The sequence below is a fragment of the Salvelinus namaycush genome, unplaced genomic scaffold (genome assembly GCF_016432855.1).
Source record: "Salvelinus namaycush isolate Seneca unplaced genomic scaffold, SaNama_1.0 Scaffold274, whole genome shotgun sequence".
Lineage (NCBI taxonomy): Eukaryota > Metazoa > Chordata > Actinopteri > Salmoniformes > Salmonidae > Salvelinus > Salvelinus namaycush.
The window spans coordinates 92387-116974 of NW_024059608.1; the positions used below are offsets into that span (position 1 = coordinate 92387).

General features: G+C 48.4%; 1 protein-coding gene across 1 annotated transcript; it reads right to left on the reverse strand.

Moving 5' to 3' along the window:
• Nucleotides 1–2487: 2487 nt before the first annotated feature.
• Nucleotides 2488–16349, reverse strand: LOC120039479 (protein ADP-ribosylarginine hydrolase-like protein 1). The gene is made up of 7 exons (XM_038984885.1): nucleotides 15116–16349; nucleotides 8686–8850; nucleotides 7586–7711; nucleotides 4825–4965; nucleotides 4505–4632; nucleotides 3633–3765; nucleotides 2488–3470 (listed from the first exon to the last, which is right to left on the reverse strand). Exons 1-7 carry the CDS (start codon nucleotides 15327–15329, stop codon nucleotides 3301–3303), a joined length of 1077 nt encoding a protein of 358 aa, XP_038840813.1. The 5' UTR covers nucleotides 15330–16349; the 3' UTR covers nucleotides 2488–3300.
• Nucleotides 16350–24588: the final 8239 nt, after the last annotated feature.

The window sequence follows — 24588 nt, forward strand, 5'->3', positions numbered from 1 at the left end:
TCTCTGTACTACTATAACCTCTACCATCTCTGTACTATAACCTCTACCATCTCTGTACTACTATAACCTCTACCATCTCTGTACTATAACCTCTACCATCTCTGTACTATAACCTCTACCATCTCTGTACTATAACCTCTACCACCTCTGTACTACTATAACCTCTACCATCTCTGTACTATAACCTCTACCACCTCTGTACTATAACCTCTACCATCTCTATACTACTATAACATCTACCATCTCTGTACTATAACCTCTACCATCTCTGTACTACTATAACCTCTACCATCTCTGTACTACTATAACCTCTACCATCTCTGTACTACTATAAGCTCTATCATCTCTGTACTATAACCTCTACCATCTCTGTACTATAACCTCTACCATCTCTATACTACTATAACCTCTACCATCTCTATACTACTATAACCTTTACCATCTCTGTACTACTATAACCTCTACCATCTCTGTACTACTATAACCTCTACCATCTCTGTACTACTATAACCTCTACCATCTCTGTACTACTATAACCTCTACCATCTCTGTACTACTATAACCTCTACCATCTCTGTACTACTATAACCTCTACCATCTCTGTACTATAACCTCTACCATCTCTGTACTATAACCCCTATCATCTCTATACTACTATAACCTCTACCATCTCTGTACTATAACCTCTACCATCTCTGTACTATAACCTCTACCATCTCTGTACTATAACCTCTACCATCTCTATACTACTATAACCTCTACCATCTCTGTACTATAACCTCTACCATCTCTGTACTATAACCTCTACCATCTCTGTACTATAACCTCTACCATCTCTGTACTATAACCTCTACCATCTCTATACTACTATAACCTCTACCATCTCTGTACTATAACCTCTACCATCTCTGTACTATAACCTCTACCATCTCTGTACTATAACCTCTACCATCTCTGTACTACTATAACCTCTACCATCTCTGTACTACTATAACCTCTACCATCTCTGTACTATAACCTCTACCATCTCTGTACTACTATAACCTCTACCATCTCTGTACTATAACCTCTACCATCTCTGTACTATAACCTCTACCATCTCTGTACTATAACCTCTACCATCTCTGTACTATAACCTCTACCATCTCTATACTACTATAACCTCTACCATCTCTGTACTATAACCTCTACCATCTCTGTACTACTATAACCTCTACCATCTCTGTACTATAACCTCTACCATCTCTGTACTATAACCTCTACCATCTCTGTACTATAACCTCTACCATCTCTGTACTATAACCTCTACCATCTCTGTACTATAACCTCTACCATGGACAATGAATTCTTTATACATGACAGAATATTCATTCCTTGCTCAGTACATTAGCTGCAGCAGCAGATTTAGGGATGATTTACATTTCCAGTGAGTGTTCTAGCAGTGTAGGACTGTTTAGTTGATCTGTAACAGGGACTGTTTAGTTGATCTATAACAGGGACTGTTTAGTTGATCTATAACAGGGACTGTTTAGTTGATCTGTAACAGGGACTGTTTAGTTGATATATAACAGGGACTGTTTAGTTGATCTATAGCAGGGACTGTTTAGTTGATCTGTAACAGGGACTGTTTAGTTGATCTATAACAGGGACTGTTTAGTTGATCTATAACAGGGATGGTTTAGTTGATCTATAACAGGGACTGTTTAGTTGATGTGTAACAGGGACTGTTTAGTTGATCTATAACAGGGACTGTTTAGTTGATCTATCAGGGACTGTTTAGTTGATCTATAACAGGGACTGTTTAGTTGATCTATAACAGGGACTGTTTAGTTGATCTATAACAGGGACTGTTTAGTTGATCTATAACAGGGACTGTTTAGTTGATATATAACAGGGACTGTTTAGTTGATCTGTAACAGGGACTGTTTAGTTGATGTGTAACAGGGACTGTTTAGTTGATGTGTAACAGGGACTGTTTAGTTGATCTTTAACAGGGACTGTTTAGTTGATCTGTAACAGGGATGGTTTAGTTGATATATAACAGGGACTGTTTAGTTGATCTATAACAGGGACTGTTTAGTTGATCTATAACAGGGACTGTTTAGTTGATCTATAACAGGGAGGTGGGGGTAAGTAGAGAAGAGAGAGAAACAGACTATTGGTGGTTTCTAGGGTCCTGGTACAGTGAGGTGGCTATATCCCAATTATCTATCCTTCCTCCCAGAGTGTGCACTTGTTCACTTCCCTTCACTGATTTGAAAGGAAATGAATGGTATAAGAAATATGGTGGACAGAATATGGTGGTGGAGTGCACACTTCAGCAGAAAGGAGATATTATTGGGACACGTCACCGGTGTTAGTTAGGATTGACCTCTGACCTCTACAGCATTATAAAGACAGTAGCAAAGAGAGACACGGACCTCAGAGGTGATATATAGATATCCACTTTAATCTGATAATAACACAATTATTATCATGACAGGCACCATGTCACTCGTGGTGAATCCACAGCAGACAATAATAAACCAAAACATGAGATGAGTGCAAATAACAGACTAAGAGTGGATCCCAAATAGAACCCTAGTGCACTACCTTTGACCTGGGCCCATAGGGTTCGGGTCAGAAGTAGTGCACTATATAGGGAACATATACTATATGGGGGTACAGACTAATAACAAGCCTGTTGTTTAAATCTCATTTACACAGGACCGTCTTCTTTGTCTACAATCACATGTTTTAAACCCAGGACTGGCGTATGTACAGTAGGTAGGGATGTTAGTTCATCCATGTTCATCTATAGATGAGAACACGTTGGGCCTCTGGAATCTATGGAATAGTTACATTACATATCCAGTTCAGGAGTTCTGATTCTGATTCTGATTCTGATTCTGATTCAGTTTCACATGAATGACTTTAGTTTTTTTTAGAAACACTTAATGGAACTGGACCGGAACTATTCCAGAGACCCCAGCAGCAGCAGTTGAGAGAGAGACAGAGAGGAGGGTACAGGCCGAGCTAGGGGGGCTGCAGTGCTGTGGGATAGGTAGGTAGCAGAGGAGGCTGGTAGGAGGAGATATAGAAGGACAGGCTCATTGTAATGGCTGGAATGGAATAAATGGAACAGTATCAAGCATATGTATTCCCCTTCAGCCATTACATTGAGCCGTCTTCCTATAGCTCCTCCCACCAGCCTCCACTGGTAGGTAGGTAGGTGAGCAGCCAGTAGCCAGCCATGGTGGAGTCATTCATGTGTAGTTCCTATGTCGGCCAGAAGAGGGCGGTGTGGGCAGGGTGGTGTTGTTACTTTTCTGTGCTCCTCTCTGCGGAGGCTGCCTTGTACAGCTCGGCTCCGAGCTCCTCCAGCCGCGTGCGTCGGTCCACATCCTGGTGCAGCCCTTCAGGGACCTGGGACAGGCCGAACAGGAGACCGTACAGACAGCCTGCTATCAGCCCTGTGGCACTGCTCTCCCCTGGGGGACACAATGACTAGGTCAGAGACGATACTAATGGCAAGGACACACACACACACACAAATAAATATACAAACACAACAAGAACACACACACACCTACACAACTCTTATGTAGACTACTTGCACGGACAACAAACAAATGCACACACACACAGCCCACCTCCGTGGAACATGGCGCGGCGGCAGAGCTGGGTCCAGTCGGAGCCTGAGGCCAGGAGAGCATCGTAGGCTATCATGGGAGCATCATGACCCCTCCGTCCAGCCCGGCCCTCTGAGCTCCAGCGCTTATACACCTGTAGAGAGTAGAACACACCTGAGTTAAATACTTCTACACCTGGAGAGAGGAGAACACACCTGAGTTAAATACTTCTACACCTGGAGAGGAGAACACACCTGAGTTAAATACTTCTACACCTGGAGAGAGGAGAACACACCTGAGTTAAATACTTCTACACCTGGAGAAAGGAGAACACACCTGAGTTAAATACTTCTACACCTGGAGAGAGGAGAACACACCTGAGTTAAATACTTCTACACCTGGAGAGAGTAGAACACACCTGAATTAAATACTTCTACACCTGGAGAGGAGAACACACCTGAGTTAAATACTTCTACACCTGGAGAGGAGAACACACCTGAGTTAAATACTTCTACACCTGGAGAGAGGAGAACACACCTGAGTTAAATACTTCTACACCTGGAGAGGAGAACACACCTGAGTTAAATACTTCTACACCTGGAGAGAGGAGAACACACCTGAGTTAAATACTTCTACACCTGGAGAGAGGAGAACACACCTGAGTTAAATACTTCTACACCTGGAGAGAGGAGAACACACCTGAGTTAAATACTTCTACACCTGGAGAGAGGAGAACACACCTGAGTTAAATACTTCTACACCTGGAGAGAGGAGAACACACCTGAGTTAAATACTTCTACACCTGGAGAGAGGAGAACACACCTGAGTTAAATACATCTGTCAAATATCTTTAAATATCCAGTTTGCCAGGTAGAATGGAACCAATAGATGACCTTGTCTGTCTCCTCAGCGCTGTAGGTGTCAGGAAACAGTGGCTTGTTCTGCCCCTCCTCCTCCATGCCTCTCTCCTCCAGGTAGAACTGCCACTTAGCCTCGAAGTAGAACCACTTCTCCTGGTACTCTGCAGTGGACACAACATACACCACCATTTAATCACACACACACACAGTCTATTTTTCTCACACACACACACACACACACACACACACACACACACACACACACACACACACACACACACACACACACACACACACACACACACACACACACACACACACACACACACACACACACACACACACACACACACCTGCCATGTGGCGTATGGTCTTCTTACAGTACTCCTCGGCCTTGGGGAGGACCTTCATGAGGTCGCGACCCCAGGTCACCAGCGGTTTGCCCTGCACCGCGTACGACGCAAACAGAGCCGTGGTCAGAGAGCCCAGGAAACCTGTTGGAATCAGCCAGGTCAGTATTATGTGATTATAGATGGTAATACCAGGTAAATCCAGTGAACCTGCTCCCAGACCTGTTGCTGTTGTCTTGCCTATAGGAGTTGGTAAGACACTAACCTCGTCCCCAGGCTAATCACTAGAGCAAGACAACACAAACAGATGTGGGACCAGGCTAGTTAAATAGCAGGCTATACTATAATGTCTAGCCTATGGTACCTGTAGGGTGGTTGGGTCATGGTCTATGGTACCTGTAGGGTGGTTGTGGGTCATGGTGTATGGTACCTGTAGGGTGGTTGGGTCATGGTGTATGGTACCTGTAGGGTTGTTGTGCGTCATGGTGTATGGTACCTGTAGGGTGGTTGGGTCATGGTGTATGGTACCTGTAGGGTGTATGGTACCTGTAGGGTGGTTGGGTCATGGTGTATGGTACCTGTAGGGTGGTTGGTTCATGGTGTATGGTACCTGTAGGGTGGTTGGGTCATGGTGTATGGTACCTGTAGGGTGGTTGTGGGTCATGGTGTATGGTACCTGTAGGGTGGTTGTGGGTCATGGTGTATGGTACCTGTAGGGTGGTTGTGGGTCATGGTGTATGGTACCTGTAGGGTGTATGGTACCTGTAGGGTGGTTGGTTCATGGTGTATGGTACCTGTAGGGTGGTTGGGTCATGGTGTATGGTACCTGTAGGGTGGTTGGGTCATGGTGTACAGTACCTGTAGGGTGGTTGGGTCATGGTGTATGGTACCTGTAGGGTTGTTGTGGGTCATGGTGTATGGTACCTGTAGGGTGTATGGTACCTGTAGGGTGGTTGGGCCATGGTGTATGGTACATGTAGGGTGGTTGGGTCATGGCGTATGGTACCTGTAGGGTGGTTGTGGGTCATGGTGTATGGTACATGTAGGGTGGTTGGGTCATGGTGTACAGTACCTGTAGGGTGGTTGGGTCATGGTGTATGGTACCTGTAGGGTGGTTGTGGGTCATGGTGTATGGTACCTGTAGGGTGGTTGTGTGTCATGGTGTATGGTACCTGTAGGGTTGTTGTGGGTCATGGTGTATGGTACCTGTAGGGTGTATGGTACCTGTAGGGTGGTTGGGTCATGGTGTATGGTACCTGTAGGGTGGTTGTGGGTCATGGTGTATGGTACCTGTAGGGTGGTTGGGTCATGGTGTATGGTACCTGTAGGGTGGTTGTGTGTCATGGTGTATGGTACCTGTAGGGTTGTTGTGGGTCATGGTGTATGGTACCTGTAGGGTGTATGGTACCTGTAGGGTGGTTGGGTCATGGTGTATGGTACCTGTAGGGTGGTTGGGTCATGGTGTATGGTACCTGTAGGGTGGTTGTGGGTCATGGTGTATGGTACCTGTAGGGTGGTTGGGTCATGATGTATGGTACCTGTAGGGTGGTTGTGGGTCATGGTGTATGGTACCTGTAGGGTGGTTGGGTCATGGTGTATGGTACCTGTAGGGTGGTTGGGTCATGATGTATGGTACCTGTAGGGTGGTTGTGGGTCATGGTGTATGGTACCTGTAGGGTGGTTGGGTCATGGTATATGGTACCTGTAGGGTGTATGGTACCTGTAGGGTGATTGTGGGTCATGGTGTATGGTACCTGTAGGGTGTATGGTACCTGTAGGGTGGTTGGGTCATGGTGTATGGTACCTGTAGGGTGGTTGTGGGTCATGGTGTATGGTACCTGTAGGGTGGTTGGGTCATGGTGTATGGTACCTGTAGGGTGTATGGTACCTGTAGGGTGATTGTGGGTCATGGTGTATGGTACCTGTAGGGTGTATGGTACCTGTAGGGTGGTTGGGTCATGGTGTATGGTACCTGTAGGGTGGTTGTGGGTCATGGTGTATGGTACCTGTAGGGTGGTTGTGGGTCATGGTGTATGGTACCTGTAGGGTGTATGGTACCTATAGGGTGGTTGTGGGTCATGGTGTATGGTACCTGTAGGGTGGTTGGGTCATGGTGTATGGTACCTGTAGGGTGTATGGTACCTGTAGGGTGGTTGGGTCATGGTGTATGGTACCTGTAGGGTGGTTGGGTCATGGTGTATGGTACCTGTAGGGTTGTTGTGGGTCATGGTGTATGGTACCTGTAGGGTGTATGGTACCTGTAGGGTGGTTGGGTCATGGTGTATGGTACCTGTAGGGTGGTTGGGTCATGGTGTATGGTACCTGTAGGGTTGTTGTGGGTCATGGTGTATGGTACCTGTAGGGTGTATGGTACCTGTAGGGTGGTTGTGGGTCATCGTGTATGGTACCTGTAGGGTGTATGGTACCTGTAGGGTGGTTGTGGGTCATGGTGTATTGTACCTGTAGGGTAGTTGTGGGTCATGGTGTATGGTACCTGTATTGTGGTTGTGGGTCATGGTGTATGGTACCTGTAGGGTGTATGGTACCTGTAGGGTGGTTGGGTCATGGTGTATGGTACCTGTAGGGTGGTTGTGGGTCATGGTGTATGGTACCTGTAGGGTGGTTGTGGGTCATGGTGTATGGTACCTGTAGGGTGGTTGTGGGTCATGGTGTATGGTACCTGTAGTGTGGTTGTGGGTCATGGTGTGTGGTACCTGTAGGGTGTATGGTACCTGTAGGGTGGTTGGGTCATGGTGTATGGTACCTGTAGGGTGGTTGTGGGTCATGCGCCCCGTCTCAATGCTGACCTCCACTAGGTTGTCTATCCTCTCAGGCTGCCAGTACTTCATCCCCACACACATGGCCTTGGTGGCTGCTCCAAACCCAGAACCTGGAGAGAACCCACCAGAACAATGACTACATGGTGAGAACCCACCAGGACAATGACCACATGGAGAGAACCCATCAGAACAATGACCACATGGTGAGAACCCATCAGGACAATGACCACATAGAGAGAACCCATCAGAGCCCATCAGGACAATGACCACATGGTGAGAACCCACCAGGACAATGACCACATGGTGAGAACCCACCAGGACAATGACATTTAAGTCATTTAGCATTTGACCACATGGTGACCACATGGGTTCTCTCCATCAGAACAATGACCACATGGTGAGAACCCATCAGGACAATGACCACATGGAGAGAACCCATCAGAACAATGACCACATGCTGAGAACCCATCAGGACAATGACCACATGGAGAGAACCCATCAGGACAATGACCACATGGTGAGAACCCATCAGGACAATGACCACATGGTGAGAACCCATCAGGACAATGACCACATGGTGAGAACCCATCAGAACAATGACCACATGGAGGGAACCCACCAGGACAATGACCACATGGTGAGAACCCATCAGGACAATGACCACATGGTGAGAACCCATCAGGACAATGACCACATGGTGAGAACCCATCAGAACAATGACCACATGGAGGGAACCCACCAGGACAATGACCACATGGTGAGAACCCATCAGGACAATGACCACATGGAGGGAACCCACCAGGACAATGACCACATGGTGAGAACCCATCAGAACAATGACCACATGGTGAGAACCCATCAGAACAATGACCACATGGAGGGAACCCACCAGGACAATGACCACATGGTGAGAACCCATGACCACATGGTGAGAACCCACCAGGACAATGACCACATGGAGAGAACCCATCAGAACAATGACCACATGGAGAGAGAAAGAGAGAGACGGCACATGTGCAGGTTGAACTGAACCCTACTAAACCATGTCACCATCACACCTCACACATCTGTTGTGACCTCTGACCTTTCTCATTGAAGGGCGTGTGCCAGGCCAGCAGGAAGTTGTTGGGTTTGAGGTGAGCACATCCCTCCACGGTGACTGGGTCAGGAGGGCGACCCTGGAGAGACACCATGGCCTCAACATACACCCTGACCAGCTCCCTGTAGAGGTCCTCCAAACACCAGTAGTCTGGAACAACACAGAACAGATCACCGTTTATACATAGTTAACGCACCACAGTTTACACACAGCATAGTTAACGCACCACCGTTTACACACAGCATAGTTACCGCACCACAGTTTACACACAGCATAGTTAACACACCACAGTTTACACACAGCATAGTTAACACACCACTGTTTACACACAGCATAGTTACCGCACCACAGTTTACACACAGCATAGTTACCGCACCACAGTTTACACACAGAATAGTTACCGCACCACAGTTTACACACAGCATAGTTACCGCACCACAGTTTACACACAGCATAGTTACCGCACCACAGGTTACACACAGCATAGTTAACACACCACAGTTTACACACAGCATAGTTAACGCACCACTGTTTACACACAGCATAGTTAACGCACCCCCGTTTACACACAGCATAGTTAACGCACCCCCGTTTACACACAGCATAGTTAACGCACCCCCGTTTACACACAGCATAGTTACACACAGCATAGTTAACGCACCACCGTTTACACACAGCATAGTTACCGCACCACCGTTTACACACAGCATAGTTACCGCACCACAGTTTACACACAGCATAGGTAACGCACCACAGTTTACACACAGCATAGGTAACGCACCACAGTTTACACACAGCATAGTTACCGCACCACAGTTTACACACAGCATAGGTAACGCACCACAGTTTACACACAGCATAGTTAACGCACCACCGTTTACACACAGCATAGTTAACGCACCACCGTTTACACACAGCATAGTTAACGCACCACCGTTTACACACAGCATAGTTAACACACCACTGTTTACACACAGCATAGTTAACGCACCACTGTTTACACACAGCATACGTAACGCACCACAGTTTACACACAGCATAGTTAACGCACCACAGTTTACACACAGCATAGTTAACGCACCACTGTTTACACACAGCATACGTAACGCACCACAGTTTACACACAGCATAGTTAACGCACCACAGTTTACACACAGCATAGTTAACACACCACTGTTTACACACAGCATAGTTAACGCACCACAGTTTACACACAGCATAGTTAACACACCACCGTTTACACACAGCATAGTTACCGCACCACAGTTTACACACAGCATAGTTACCGCACCACAGTTTACACACAGCATAGTTACTGCACCACAGTTTACACACAGCATAGTTAACACACCACTGTTTACACACAGCATAGTTAACGCACCCCCGTTTACACACAGCATAGTTAACGCACCCCCGTTTACACACAGCATAGTTACACACAGCATAGTTAACGCACCACCGTTTACACACAGCATAGTTACCGCACCACCGTTTACACACAGCATAGTTACCGCACCACAGTTTACACACAGCATAGGTAACGCACCACAGTTTACACACAGCATAGGTAACGCACCACAGTTTACACACAGCATAGTTACCGCACCACAGTTTACACACAGCATAGGTAACGCACCACAGTTTACACACAGCATAGTTAACGCACCACCGTTTACACACAGCATAGTTAACGCACCACCGTTTACACACAGCATAGTTAACGTACCACCGTTTACACACAGCATAGTTAACACACCACTGTTTACACACAGCATAGTTAACGCACCACTGTTTACACACAGCATACGTAACGCACCACAGTTTACACACAGCATGGTTAACGCACCACAGTTTACACACAGCATAGTTAACGCACCACAGTTTACACACAGCATAGTTAACGCACCACAGTTTACACACAGCATAGTTAACACACCACTGTTTACACACAGCATAGTTAACGCACCACAGTTTACACACAGCATAGTTAACGCACCACCGTTTACACACAGCATAGTTACCGCACCACAGTTTACACACAGCATAGTTACCGCACCACAGTTTACACACAGCATAGTTACCGCACCACAGTTTACACACAGCATAGTTAACACACCACTGTTTACACACAGCATAGTTAACACACCACAGTTTACACATAGTTAACGCACCACCGTTTACACACAGCATAGTTAACACATCACCGTTTACACATAGTTAACGCACCACCGTTTACACACAGCATAGTTAACACACCACAGTTTACACAACACAGTAAACAACAGCAAATCGATCAGTCTGGAAGCTTGTCATTAAATACACCTGCAAAGGGCCAACTATGCATCATGATGCAAACTGTGAAAAGTTAACATTCTCTCTCTCTCTCTCTCTCTCTCTCTCTCTCTCTCTCTCTCTCTCTCTCTCTCTCTCTCTCTCTCTCTCTCTCTCTCTCTCTCTCTCTCTCTCTCTCTCTCTCTCTCTCTCTCTCTCTCTCTCTCTCTCTCTCTCTCTCTCTCTCTCTCTCTCTCTCTCTCTCTCTCTCTCTCTCTCTCTCTCTCTCTCTCTCTCTCTCTCTCTCTCTCTCTCTCTCTCTCTCTCTCTCTCTCTCTCTCTCTCTCTCTCTCTCTCTCTCTCTCTCTCTCTCTCTCTCTCTCTCTCTCTCTCTCTCTCTCTCTCTCTCTCTCTCTCTCTCTCTCTCTCTCTCTCTCTCTCTCTAAAACACACACAGAGGGTAGTCAGACGCTGTCTGTCCGTGGGGGGCTGTGGCATGTTTGACGTACCAGCCAGATGAGAGTCTATGTTTAGATGTCCAGCCTGCTGTGCTTACATTATACCATGTGATCTGCTGGGGGGGGGGGGGGGGGGGGGCTCCACACGTGTGAGTCATGGGTTTGTGCTTGTGTGTGTCATTGATGTGGTGTGTGTGTGTGTTTGTCACCTTTGTTTCAGGAGCAGAGGGCTTTGGGGATGAACCAGACGGGTGTCAGGGAGAGAGGGATGGGGTGTTCCAGTTAGTGTGGGCTTAAGTAACTGAATGAAAATCATTCATTCCGTCTTCTCATCCTAGTTTACCAGACAAGACAAGCGGTGTGAATACCCTTCACTACACTGTCTACCTCCATATTAGAACCCTATTCTCTACACTCTCTACCTCCTAAATAGAACCATATTCTCTACACTGTCTGGCTCCTAAATGGCACCCTCTATTATAGTTCATTACTTCTGACCAGGGCCCATCTGGCTCGGCTCAAACGTGGTGCACCATGTGGAATAGGCCCTAGTCAGAAATAGTGGACTATGGGAAAAGGGTACCATTTGGAACAGAACCTGTGTTTAGAACCAGTTGCCTGCAATCTAACCGGTCATGTCTTGATGTATCATCTCTGAAGCCCTTTCCCCTTGTTCCAGGACAATTGTTCCTATCCGTCTCTTTTTCATGGTCCTTCGAGCCGGATAGGGTTGTGTACATCCCTACTTTATCAAGGAGGGGTTTGATGTTGGGTACTTGTTGCTGTTTGACCTATGCTTTGTTACACATCAGGTTTGATATTTACAAAGCATCTCAAAGTAAGAGCACTGATCTAGGACCATTTCTACGTGTTAGGTCATAATGAAAAAGATAACATGGACAGATAACATCCTTCTTTGGGATGCTTTAAAAATACATGCCCAGAATCACTGTTCTCATGATACATGAGAACAGTTCCACCAATGGTGGAACAAACTCCCTCACGACGCCAGGTCAGCGGAGTCAATCACCACCTTCCGGAGACACCTGAAACCCCACCTCTTTAAGGAATACCTAGGATAGGATAAAGTAATCCTTCTAACCCCCCCCCCCCCCCCTTAAAAGAGTTAGATGCACTATTGTAAAGTGGTTGTTCCACTGGATATCATAAGGTGAATGCACCAATTTGTAAGTCGCTCTGGATAAGAGCATCTGCTAAATGACTTAAATGTAAATGTAATACATAGGCTGGCGTAGGCCAAGATATACATTGACATCCCCCTCTTCTCTCTGTCCCCTGTGGTAGATGGATCAGGGACGGTGTGTATTAAGCGTTTCAGAGTAGGAGTGCTGATCTAGGATCATTTCCTATCTGTCCATTCATTATAATCTAACAAGAAACACGGATACCACATCAGTACTCCTACTCTCAGATGTTTTGTGAATATGGACCCAGATCAGAGTTTATAACATAGGCCTTTACCTGCGTGGGCCAAAACTAGATACACTGAAATCTTCTTCCCCTCTTCCTCTCCTCCCCTCTCCTCTTCCTCTTCCTCTCCCCTCCCCTCCTCTCCCATCACCCTCCTCCTCTCCCCTCCCCCTCCTCCTCTCTACTCCCCATCTCCCCCTGTCCTCCCTCCTCCTCTCCCTCTCCTCATCCCCCCTCCTCCTCTCCCCCTCTCCCCTCTTCCTTTCCTCCCTCCTCTCCTCCCTCCTCTCCTCAGCTCCTCCTCTCTCCTCCTCCCCCCCCCCTCCTCTCCCCACCTCCTCTCCTCCTCCTCTCCTCCTCTACCCCCCACCTCCTCCTCCTCTCCTCTCCTCTCTATGAGCTGTGCTATAGATCAGATGAGTATTGTTTGCTTCCAGCTCCTGTCAGTGTCAGTGATTCATGGTGGTTCTCTGGCCTGACTTGGTGAGAGTCCCAAATTACACCCTATTCCTTATATAGTGCACTACATTTAACCAGAGTCTTATGGAGTGGGAGCCTGGTCTAAAGTAGTGCACTACATAGGGAATAGGGTGCCATTTGGGACACATACCGGGCTGTGTTGTTGGAATGCGGCTAAGCAGCAGGCTTATCCGTAAGGCTGTCATCTCTCTACAGGAGCACTGCTGGCTTTGAACACAATCCACCAGCCAAATACGATACAGGATCACCAAGGGGGATAGCTACTGTGATGTGATGAGACCTGGTCTCTCTATTGTTCTCCTCTGCCTGAGGACAGGCTCATGTTCTCCTCCCTAGTTCTATTTTGGACTTATCTGATCTGGCAGCTCCAGACGTCCAGGCCAGCGGTCGCTAGGTGACATGCGTGTTGTCCTGTCAGGCTGTCCATCTATAGAACTCCAGCCTGGTCCCAGATCTGCTCCTGTTGTCTTGCTAACTCCCAGTTGTGTAAAGTACTTCAAGTAAAAATACTTCAAAGTACTACTTAAGTAGTTTGTACTCAAGTAGTCTATACTTTAATTTACTATTTAAATTTGACAACTTTTACTTCACTACATCCCTAAAGGATATTATATACTTTTTACACCTTACATTTTGAATGCTTAGCAGGACAGAAAAAAGGTCTAATTCACACACTTATCAAGAGAACATCTCTAGTCATCCCTACTGCCTCTGATCTGGCGGTATATTTCAGCAAATATGTTTATTTTTGAAACTGAAGTATATTTAAAACCAAATACTTTTAGACTTTTACTCAAGTAGTATTTTACTGGGTGACTTTCACTTGAGTCATTATCTATTAAAGGTATTTTTTACTTTTACTCAAGTATGACCATTGGGTACTTTTTCCACCACTGTTATCTCCTGCCAATTCCATTGCCATGACCATAGGAGTTGGCAAGACAGCACAAACAGATCTGGGGACCAGGCTAGACTCCAGGCTAGACTCCTCTGATGAAGAGATGAAGAGTAGATGTGATGACATGTGAAGAAGGTGTTTGGGATTACGGCCTGCGCTGAGTCATTTCTGACTGCTATAGGGATTATGGTGTAAGCCAAGCATTGTCCAGAAGAAATATGTCCCATTGAGTGATTAGGAGTTTCCACAGACTGCTATTCTCGTCTCTCTGTAAAATCAGACTGGACAGGTGTGTGTGATTGAGGAGATAGGAGGTTTAGGTGGGTGAAGAGAGTAAATGAGTGAATGTGTCAGTGTGAATGAGGAGATAGGAGGTTTAGGTGGGTGAAGAGAGTACATGAGTGAATGTGTCAGTGTGAATGAGAGAAACACCAAACTACTGGTGTTCTCACTGTCTCTGAGACCTCTACAACCATGGCAATCATTCTACTGCTATTCTATTTGAGTTCCCTTTACTCGTTTCCTTTACTAGGCTTACACAGGCACTGTATCATAGATACAGATGTATCATAGATGATAATATCATTGGAACCAATGAGGAAGTACTATTGATTGGTCAATGTTACTGTTTAGTTAGTATACATCCCTTCTAGCATGGTCGACTAGCACCAACTCTCCATGTCCCCTAACCCTCCATGTCCCCTAACCCTCCCTGTCCCCTAACCCTCCATGTCCCCTAAACCTCCATGTCCCCTAACCCTCCATGTCCCCTAACCCTCCATGTCCCCTAACCCTCCATGTCCCCTAACCTTCTATGTCCCCTAACCCCCATCTACCAATCCCTCCTCTAACCTCCGTGGGTATGTCCTGTCCTCACCTGTGATGAGGGCCTCCGCGGTGGTCATGTGCATCAGGGCTCCATCGCTGAGGGGCCAGTTGTCAGGGTCCAGTTTCAGAGCCCCAAGGCCCCCCAGAGAGGCCAGCTCTTCCTGGATCTGTGGCCCAGAGGGGCAGCTCTCCCAGCGGCCCTTACGGTAGCCCAGGGCGTCCCCCACCCCCGCTAGGACCATACCAGCCTGGAACTTCTCCATGAGGGTTAGGGTTCAAGATGCCCACCAACCCGGACTAAAACAAAGGACTGTAATGTAGGTTTCAACAGGAAGACTAGTTCAGTCCTTCTCTATACCGACTGGGGGGGACACAGGCTCCAGGTAGACAGTCTCTACGGGTTATAGAGGACACAGGCTCCAGGTAGACAGTCTCTCTACGGGTTATAGAGAACACAGGCTCCAGGTAGACAGTCTCTCTACGGGTTATAGAGGACACAGGCTCCAGGTAGACAGTCTCTCTACGGGTTATAGAGAACACAGGCTCCAGGTAGACAGTCTCTCTACGGGTTATAGAGGACACAGGCTCCAGGTAGACAGTCTCTCTACGGGTTATAGAGGACACAGGCTCCAGGTAGACAGTCTCTCTACGGGTTATAGAGAACACAGGCTCCAGGTAGACAGTCTCTACGGGTTATAGAGGACACAGGCTCCAGGTAGACAGTCTCTACGGGTTATAGAGGACACAGGCTCCAGGTAGACAGTCTCTCTACGGGTTATAGAGGACACAGGCTCCAGGTAGACAGTCTCTCTAGGGGTTATAGAGGACACAGGCTCCAGGTAGACAGTCTCTACGGGTTATAGAGGACACAGGCTCCAGGTAGACAGTCTCTCTACGGGTTATAGAGGACACAGGCTCCAGGTAGACAGAGTCTCTCAGAAACAGTCTGACTCCCAAGATACTATAGTCCTCTTCTAGAAGCCTGAGATAGTGTTCCTCTGGTTAAACAGACAGAGCTTCTAGAAGCCTGAGATAGTGTTCCTCTGGTTAAACAGACAGAGCTTCTAGAAGCCTGAGATAGTGTTCCTCTGGTTAAACAGACAGAGCTTCTAGAAGCCTGAGATAGTGTTCCTCTGGTTAAACAGACAGAGCTTCTCCTCAGCCTGCTGGCAAACAAAAACAGTCCACTGTCCGTCTGGTCCACCTATCCTCAGGGGACGTATAAGGGTCTCCGACGCTGTCACACGCTGTGTTGCTCTCTGGTCTGGTAATCTAATGGTCTAGTGGTGTGTCCTTCCTAAACTGGATGGGGTCGTGGTTGGATCTCTCTTTTTAACTGTGAATGGTAGCAGTCCAGTTCAGTCCCCACCCCCATAGCTCTGAGCTCATCTATCAGCCTAATCACCAGTCACTCTCTCTCACTCAGTCTAACACACAAGGACACACACATCTTTATCAGCAGCCTCTGTGTGTGTGTAGAGGCTCTGGGCTGTGATCAGGTGTCTCCTAAAAAGGCAATACCCTCGTCCCCAGAACTCCAGGGCTACAGCCAGGGCTGGAGGGTTAGAGGGCTGGATTAGAGGGCTGGAGGGTAGGATGGTTAGAGGGCTGGAGGAGGGGAGGGCTGGAGGATTAGAGGGCTAGAGGAGGGCTAGAGGGCTGGAGGAAGGGAGGGTAGGAGGGTTAGAGGGCTGGATTAGAGGGCTGGAGGAAGGGAGGGTGGGATGGTTAGAGGGCTGGAGGAGGGGAGGGCTGGAGGATTAGAGGGCTAGAGGAGGGCTAGAGGGCTGGAGGAAGGGAGGGTAGGAGGGTTAGAGGGCTGGATTAGAGGGCTGGAGGAAGGGAGGGTGGGATGGTTAGAGGGCTGGAGGAGGGGAGGGCTGGAGGATTAGAGGGCTAGAGGGCTGGAAGAGGGTCAGACTTTGGTTTCCAAACTTCGGCTTGCCTCCAGAACAATTTTTGTGTGCCCAAACAGCTGAAAAAACCAGGGCTGGTGGGTTAGAGGACTGGAGCTCCAGGGTTATAACCAGGGCTGGAGGGTTAGAGAACTGGAGCTCCAGGGTTATAACCAGGGCTGGAGGGTTAGAGGACTGGAGCTCCAGGGTTATAACCAGGGCTGGAGGGTTAGAGGACTGGAGCCCCAGGGTTATAACCAGGGCTGGAGGGTTAGAGGACTGGAGCTCCAGGGTTATAACCAGGGCTGGAGGGTTAGAGGACTGGAGCTCCAGGGTTATAACCAGGGCTGGAGGGTTAGAGGACTGGAGCTCCAGGGTTATAACCAGGGCTGGAGGGTTAGAGGACTGGAGCTCCAGGGTTATAACCAGGGCTGGAGGGTTAGAGGACTGGAGCCCCAGGGAAATAACCAGGGCTGGAGGGTTAGAAGACTGGAGCTCCAGGGTTATAACCAGGGCTGGAGGGTTAGAGGACTGGAGCCCCAGGGTTATAACCAGGGCTGGAGGGTTAGAGGACTGGGGTCTAGTAGGTCCAGTAGGTCTAGTGTTGAGACCCCTTCCTTCCTTCCCCCCCACTGGGGCAGGATAAGAACCAGTAGGTCTAGTGTTGAGACCCCTTCCTTCCCTCCCTCCCCACTGGGGCAGGATAAGAACCAGTAGGTCTAGTGTTGAGACCCCTTCCTTCCCTCCTCACTGGGGCAGGATAAGAACCAGTAGGTCTAGTGTTGAGACCCCTTCCTTCCCTCCCCACTGGAGCAGGATAAGAACCAGTAGGTCTAGTGTTGAGACCCCTTCCTTCCTTCCCTCCCCACTGGGGCAGGATAAGAACCAGTAGGTCTAGTGTTGAGACCCCTTCCTTCCTTCCCCCCCACTGGGGCAGGATAAGAACCAGTAGGTCTAGTGTTGAGACCCCTTCCTTCCTTCCCTCCCCACTGGGGCAGGATAAGAACCAGTAGGTCTAGTGTTGAGACCCCTTCCCCCCCACTGGGGCAGGATAAGAACCAGTAGGTCTAGTGTTGAGACCCCTTCCTTCCTTCCCCCCCACTGGGGCAGGATAAGAACCAGTAGGTCTAGTGTTGAGACCCCTTCCTTCCTTCCCTCCCCACTGGGGCAGGATAAGAACCAGTAGGTCTAGTGTTGAGACCCCTTCCTTCCTTCCCTCCCCACTGGGGCAGGATAAGAACCAGTAGGTCTAGTGTTGAGACCCCTTCCTTCCCTCCCCACTGGGGCAGGATAAGAACCAGTAGGTCTAGTGTTGAAACCCCTTCCTTCCCTCCCCACTGGGGCAGGATAAGAACCAGTAGGTCTAGTGTTGAGACCCCTTCCTTCCTTCCCTCCCCACTGGGGCAGGATAAGAACCAGTAGGTCTAGTGTTGAGACCCCTTCCTTCCTTCCCTCCCCACTGGGGCAGGATAAGAACCAGTAGGTCTAGTGTTGAGACCCCTTCCTTCCCTCCCCACTGGGGCAGGATAAGAACCAGTAGGTCTAGTGTTGAGACCCCTTCCTTCCTTCCCTCCCCACTGGGGCAGGATAAGAACCAGTAGGTCTAGTGTTGAGACACCTTCCTTCCTTCCCTCCCCACTGGGGCAGGATAAGAACCAGTAGGTCTAGTGTTGAGACCCCTTCCTTCCTTCCCTCCCCACTGGGGCAGGATAAGAACCAGTAGGTCTAGTGTTGAGACCCCTTCCTTCCTTCCCTCCCCACTGGGGCAGGATAAGAACCAGTAGGTCTAGTGTTGAGACCCCTTCCTTCCTTCCCTCCCCACTGGGGCAGGATAAGAACCAGTAGGTCTAGTGTTGAGACCCCTTCCTTCCCTCCCCACTGGGGCAGGATAAGAACCAGTAGGTCTAGTGTTGAGACCCCTTCCTTCCTTCCCTCCCCACTGGGGCAGGATAAGAACCAGTAGGTCTAGTGTTGAGACCCCTTCCTTCCTTCCCTCCCCACTGGGGCAGGGTAAGAACCAGTAGGTCTAGTGTTGAGACCCCTCCTTCCCTCCCCACTGGGGCAGGATAAGAACCAGTAGGTCTAGTGTTGAGACCCCTTCCTTCCTTCCCTCTCCACTGGGGCAGGATAAGAACCAGTAGGTCTAGTGTTGAGACCCCTTCCTTCCTTCCCTCCCCACTGGGGCAGGATAAGAACCAGTAGGTCTAGTGTTGAGACCCCTTCCTTCCCTCCCCACTGGGGCAGGATAAGAACCAGTAGGTCTAGTGTTGAGACCCCTTCGTTCCTTCCCTCCCCACTGGGGCAGGATAAGAACCAGTAGGTCTAGTGTTGAGACACCTTCCTTCCTTCCCTCCCCACTGGGGCAGGATAAGAACCAGTAGGTCTAGTGTTGAGACCCCTTCCTTCCCTCCCCACTGGGGCAGGATAAGAACCAGTAGGTCTAGTGTTGAGACCCCTTCCTTCCTTCCCTCCCCACTGGGGCAGGATAAGAACCAGTAGGTCTAGTGTTGAGACCCCTTCCTTCCTTCCCTCCCCACTGGGGCAGGATAAGAACCAGTAGGTCTAGTGTTGAGACCCCTTCCTTCCCTCCTCACTGGGGCAGGATAAGAACCAGTAGGTCTAGTGTTGAGACCCCTTCCTTCCTTCCCCACTGGGGCAGGATAAGAACCAGTAGGTCTAGTGTTGAGACCCCTTCCTTCCCTCCCCACTGGGGCAGGATAAGAACCAGTAGGTCTAGTGTTGAGACCCTTCCTTCCTTCCTTCCCTCCCCACTGGGGCAGGATAAGAACCAGTAGGTCTAGTGTTGAGACCCCTTCCTTCCTTCCCCACTGGGGCAGGATAAGAACCAGTAGGTCTAGTGTTGAGACCCCTTCCTTCCCTCCCCACTGGGGCAGGATAAGAACCAGTAGGTCTAGTGTTGAGACCCCTTCCTTCCTTCCCCACTGGGGCAGGATAAGAACCAGTAGGTCTAGTGTTGAGACCCCTTCCTTCCCTCCCCACTGGGGCAGGATAAGAACCAGTAGGTCTAGTGTTGAGACCCCTTCCTTCCCTCCCCACTGGGGCAGGATAAGAACCAGTAGGTCTAGTGTTGAGACCCCTTCCCTCCTTCCCTCCCCACTGGGGCAGGATAAGAACCAGTAGGTCTAGTGTTGAGACCCCTTCCTTCCTTCCCCACTGGGGCAGGATAAGAACCAGTAGGTCTAGTGTTGAGACCCCTTCCTTCCCTCCCCACTGGGGCAGGATAAGAACCAGTAGGTCTAGTGTTGAGACCCCTTCCTTCCCTCCCCACTGGGGCAGGATAAGAACCAGTAGGTCTAGTGTTGAGACCCCTTCCTTCCTTCCCCACTGGGGCAGGATAAGAACCAGTAGGTCTAGTGTTGAGACCCCTTCCTTCCCTCCCCACTGGGGCAGGATAAGAACCAGTAGGTCTAGTGTTGAGACCCCTTCCTTCCTTCCTTCCCTCCCCACTGGGGCAGGATAAGAACCAGTAGGTCTAGTGTTGAGACCCCTTCCTTCCTTCCCCACTGGGGCAGGATAAGAACCAGTAGGTCTAGTGTTGAGACCCCTTCCTTCCCTCCCCACTGGGGCAGGATAAGAACCAGTAGGTCTAGTGTTGAGACCCCTTCCTTCCTTCCCCACTGGGGCAGGATAAGAACCAGTAGGTCTAGTGTTGAGACCCCTTCCTTCCCTCCCCACTGGGGCAGGATAAGAACCAGTAGGTCTAGTGTTGAGACCCCTTCCTTCCCTCCCCACTGGGGCAGGATAAGAACCAGTAGGTCTAGTGTTGAGACCCCTTCCCTCCTTCCCTCCCCACTGGGGCAGGATAAGAACCAGTAGGTCTAGTGTTGAGACCCCTTCCTTCCTTCCCCACTGGGGCAGGATAAGAACCAGTAGGTCTAGTGTTGAGACCCCTTCCTTCCCTCCCCACTGGGGCAGGATAAGAACCAGTAGGTCTAGTGTTGAGACCCCTTCCTTCCCTCCCCACTGGGGCAGGATAAGAACCAGTAGGTCTAGTGTTGAGACCCCTTCCTTCCTTCCCCACTGGGGCAGGATAAGAACCAGTAGGTCTAGTGTTGAGACCCCTTCCTTCCCTCCCCACTGGGGCAGGATAAGAACCAGTAGGTCTAGTGTTGAGACCCCTTCCTTCCTTCCCCACTGGGGCAGGATAAGAACCAGTAGGTCTAGTGTTGAGACCCCTTCCTTCCTTCCCCACTGGGGCAGGATAAGAACCAGTAGGTCTAGTGTTGAGACCCCTTCCTTCCCTCCCCACTGGGGCAGGATAAGAACCAGTAGGTCTAGTGTTGAGACCCCTTCCTTCCCTCCCCACTGGGGCAGGATAAGAACCAGTAGGTCTAGTGTTGAGACCCCTTCCCTCCTTCCCTCCCCACTGGGGCAGGATAAGACTGGAGTGTTATTCAGCCCCCCTCCATTGTTACCCCTCATCACCCCTAAACCCTCTCTCATTCTCACCAACAACAAACCAACCCCCCTCTGCCTCAACCCCTCCCTCACAACCCCCCCCCCCCTCCCTCAACCCCTCCCTCACAACCCCCTCTGCCCCAACCCCTCCCTCACCCCCCCCCCCTCCCTCAAACCCCCCCCCCCCCCCCCCTCTCTCTCATCCTTTGCACCTAAACTGTCCCTAAAAGCTTCCCACCCTCATTCTCAACGGCGCTGCCCGTGCGCTCACAGACGCTGTAATGGGACAGAGACATTGTTGTGATCTCTTACCATCTCTGTGTTTGGGGCACATTCTCTGTGATGCACTAATCTTTATGAAACCTTCAACAAAACAGATGGATACAAAGTCTCTCGTTTCATTTTCGTTAAAAACAACATGCTTTATTGACGGGACCTTTGCCAAAACAAAGTCATGTATAATGTCTCCATACAGAAAGATGGCAAATGTTTAATTTAAATAATACTGACGTGATGAGCTGAATATGACTAACGCACAGAGAGTCAACACATTGGACACTCAGTGCGTACCGTAGTGTACCACGTTGGACACTCAGTGCGTACCGTAGTGTACCACGTTGGACACTCAGTGCGTACCGTAGTGTACCACGTTGGACACTCAGTGCGTACCGTAGTGTACCACGTTGGACACTCAGTGCGTACCGTAGTGTACCACGTTGGACACTCAGTGCGTACCGTAGTGTACCACGTTGGACACTCAGTGCGTACCGTAGTGTACCACGTTGGTTGTGTAGGAGGTTCAGAGGAGAAACATGGACGTCTCTCTCTTCTCTTCCATAGTCTCAGTCTTCTCCTGTCGGTACAGGTCAACACTGAACAGAGGGTTTTTATTACCTCCCCCAGATGGGAGTACAATTGTCTAAGAACATGTGACATAACAAGTGTAACTTAGACACACCTCCCAGACAGCACCCTATTCCCTCCATAGTGCACAACGTTAAGGTGCCATTTGGGAGACAGACGAGGTGCAGCCCAAAATCTCAGGAACATTTCCAGAGAATGAAGGAGAACTTCTATTACCTGCTGCGTTAGAGGATACATGTCTGTTACTGAGATGTTCCGTGTGTGTGTGTGTGTGTGTAGTAGCTAGTAGACGTGTCTCAGTCTGGTGATGTCCTATAACCACACAGAGAGAGAGAGTGTGTGTGTGTGTGTGTGTGTGTGTGTGTGTGTGTGTGTGTGTGTGTGTAGTAGCTAGTAGACGTGTCTCAGTCTGGTGATGTCCTATAACCACACAGAGAGAGAGAGTGTGTGTGTGTGTGTGTGTGTGTGTGTAGTAGCTAGTAGACGTGTCTCAGTCTGGTGATGTCCTATAACCACACAAAGAGAGAGAGAGTGTGTGTGTGTGTGTGTGTGTGTGTGTAGTAGCTAGTAGACGTGTCTCAGTCTGTTCTGATGATGTACTATAACCACACAGAGAGTGTGTGTGTGTGTGTGTATATGTGTGTGTGTGTGTGTGTGTGTGTGTGTAGTAGTAGCTAGTAGACGTGTCTCAGTCTGGTCTGATGATGTACTATAACCACACAGAGTGTGTGTGTGTGTGTGTGTGTGTGTGTGTGTGTGTATATGTGTGTGTGTGTGTGTGTGTGTGTAGTAGCTAGTAGACGCGTCTCAGTCTGGTCTGATGAAGTACTATAACCACACAGAGAGTGTGTGTGTGTGTGTATATGTGTGTGTGTGTATGTGTGTGTGTGTAGTAGCTAGTAGACGCGTCTCAGTCTGGTCTGATGAAGTACTATAACATTCACTTCACTGGGCTGGCTAGCAGTAACCCATGACGACCAACCAAAACAACACTAACAACTGAAACAGTTTAAAAACAAAGAACTGGGGTGTGTTGACAAGCATTTCACTGCACCTGCAATAACATCTGCTAAACACCTGTATGTGACCAATAACATTAGATTTAAACTGCTGCTGTAGACTGAATACGATTCATAGATTCAACTATATACAGTGTTGTAGACTGAATATGATTCATAGATTCAACTATATACAGTGTTGTAGACTGAATAAGATTCAACTATGAACTATATACAGTGTTGTAGACTGAATACGATTCATAGATTCAACTATGAACTATATAGTGTTGTAGACTGAATACGATTCATAGATTCAACTATGAACTATATACAGTGTTGTAGACTGAATACGATTCAACTATGAACTATATACAGTGTTGTAGACTGAATAAGATTCAACTATGAACTATATACAGTGTTGTAGACTGAATACGATTCATAGATTCAACTATGAACTATATACAGTGTTGTAGACTGAATACGATTCATAGATTCAACTATGAACTATATACAGTGTTGTAGACTGAATACGATTCATAGATTCAACTATGAACTATATACAGTGTTGTTGACTGAATATGATTCATAGATTCAACTTCCTGTGCTTTGCTTGTGAAAATAAAATAAATGACAGACCAACATTCAAGGTCTCTGGTGATGTCAACAGTTACACCCAAACAAACAGAAAGCTTGGAGACATGGTGCATCCCAAATGGGCAAACCTGTTCCCTATATAGTGCACTACTTTTGAGCAGTACTATATAGGGAATAGGGTACAGTTTGGGACGCGGCCTAGAAATCTGAGGACCTCGTACGCATTTCAAATACGTCTTCCCCTCTCTCATGATTATAAATGTCATCGTGTCCTCTTTATATTGTATCATATTCATTATTCTAAAATGGTATATCTATACATGAATCCTATGGTTACAGTCTGTTCCAACTGTAGCAATAGTATTTCTGCTGGTGTTTGAGCTTTAAAGCATGCTGCTCTGTCGGTCGGTCCGGTTCTATCTGAATACCAGTGGATCTGAACTGGGCCTGTATTCCTAAAGCGTCTCAGAGTTGTTGTGCTGATCTAGGATCAGGTCCTCTCTGTTCATGTGATCTCACTCATTATGATCTAAAAGGCTAAACTGATCCCAGATCAGCACTAGGATCTGGTCCTCTCTGGTATTCATTATGATCTAAAAGGCTAACCTGATCCCAGATCAGCACTAGGATCTGGTCCTCTCTGGTATTCATTATGATCTAAAAGGCTAAACTGATCCCAGATCAGCACTCCCACTCTCAGACGCTTTGTTTATATAGACTCTGAACCTCACATATTAACAACAAAACTGACC

Bases quoted from the DNA above. Each gene is read 5' to 3' on its own strand.
- LOC120039479 (XM_038984885.1), bottom strand. From the start codon at position 15,329: ATGGAGAAGTTCCAGGCTGGTATGGTCCTAGCGGGGGTGGGGGACGCC. The intron at 8,851-15,115 runs GTGAGGACAGGA...GTGTTGTTCCAG, and splicing joins CGCGGAGGCCCTCATCACAG to ACTACTGGTGTTTGGAGGAC. The intron at 7,712-8,685 runs GTCAGAGGTCAC...GGTTCTCTCCAG, and splicing joins CACGCCCTTCAATGAGAAAG to GTTCTGGGTTTGGAGCAGCC.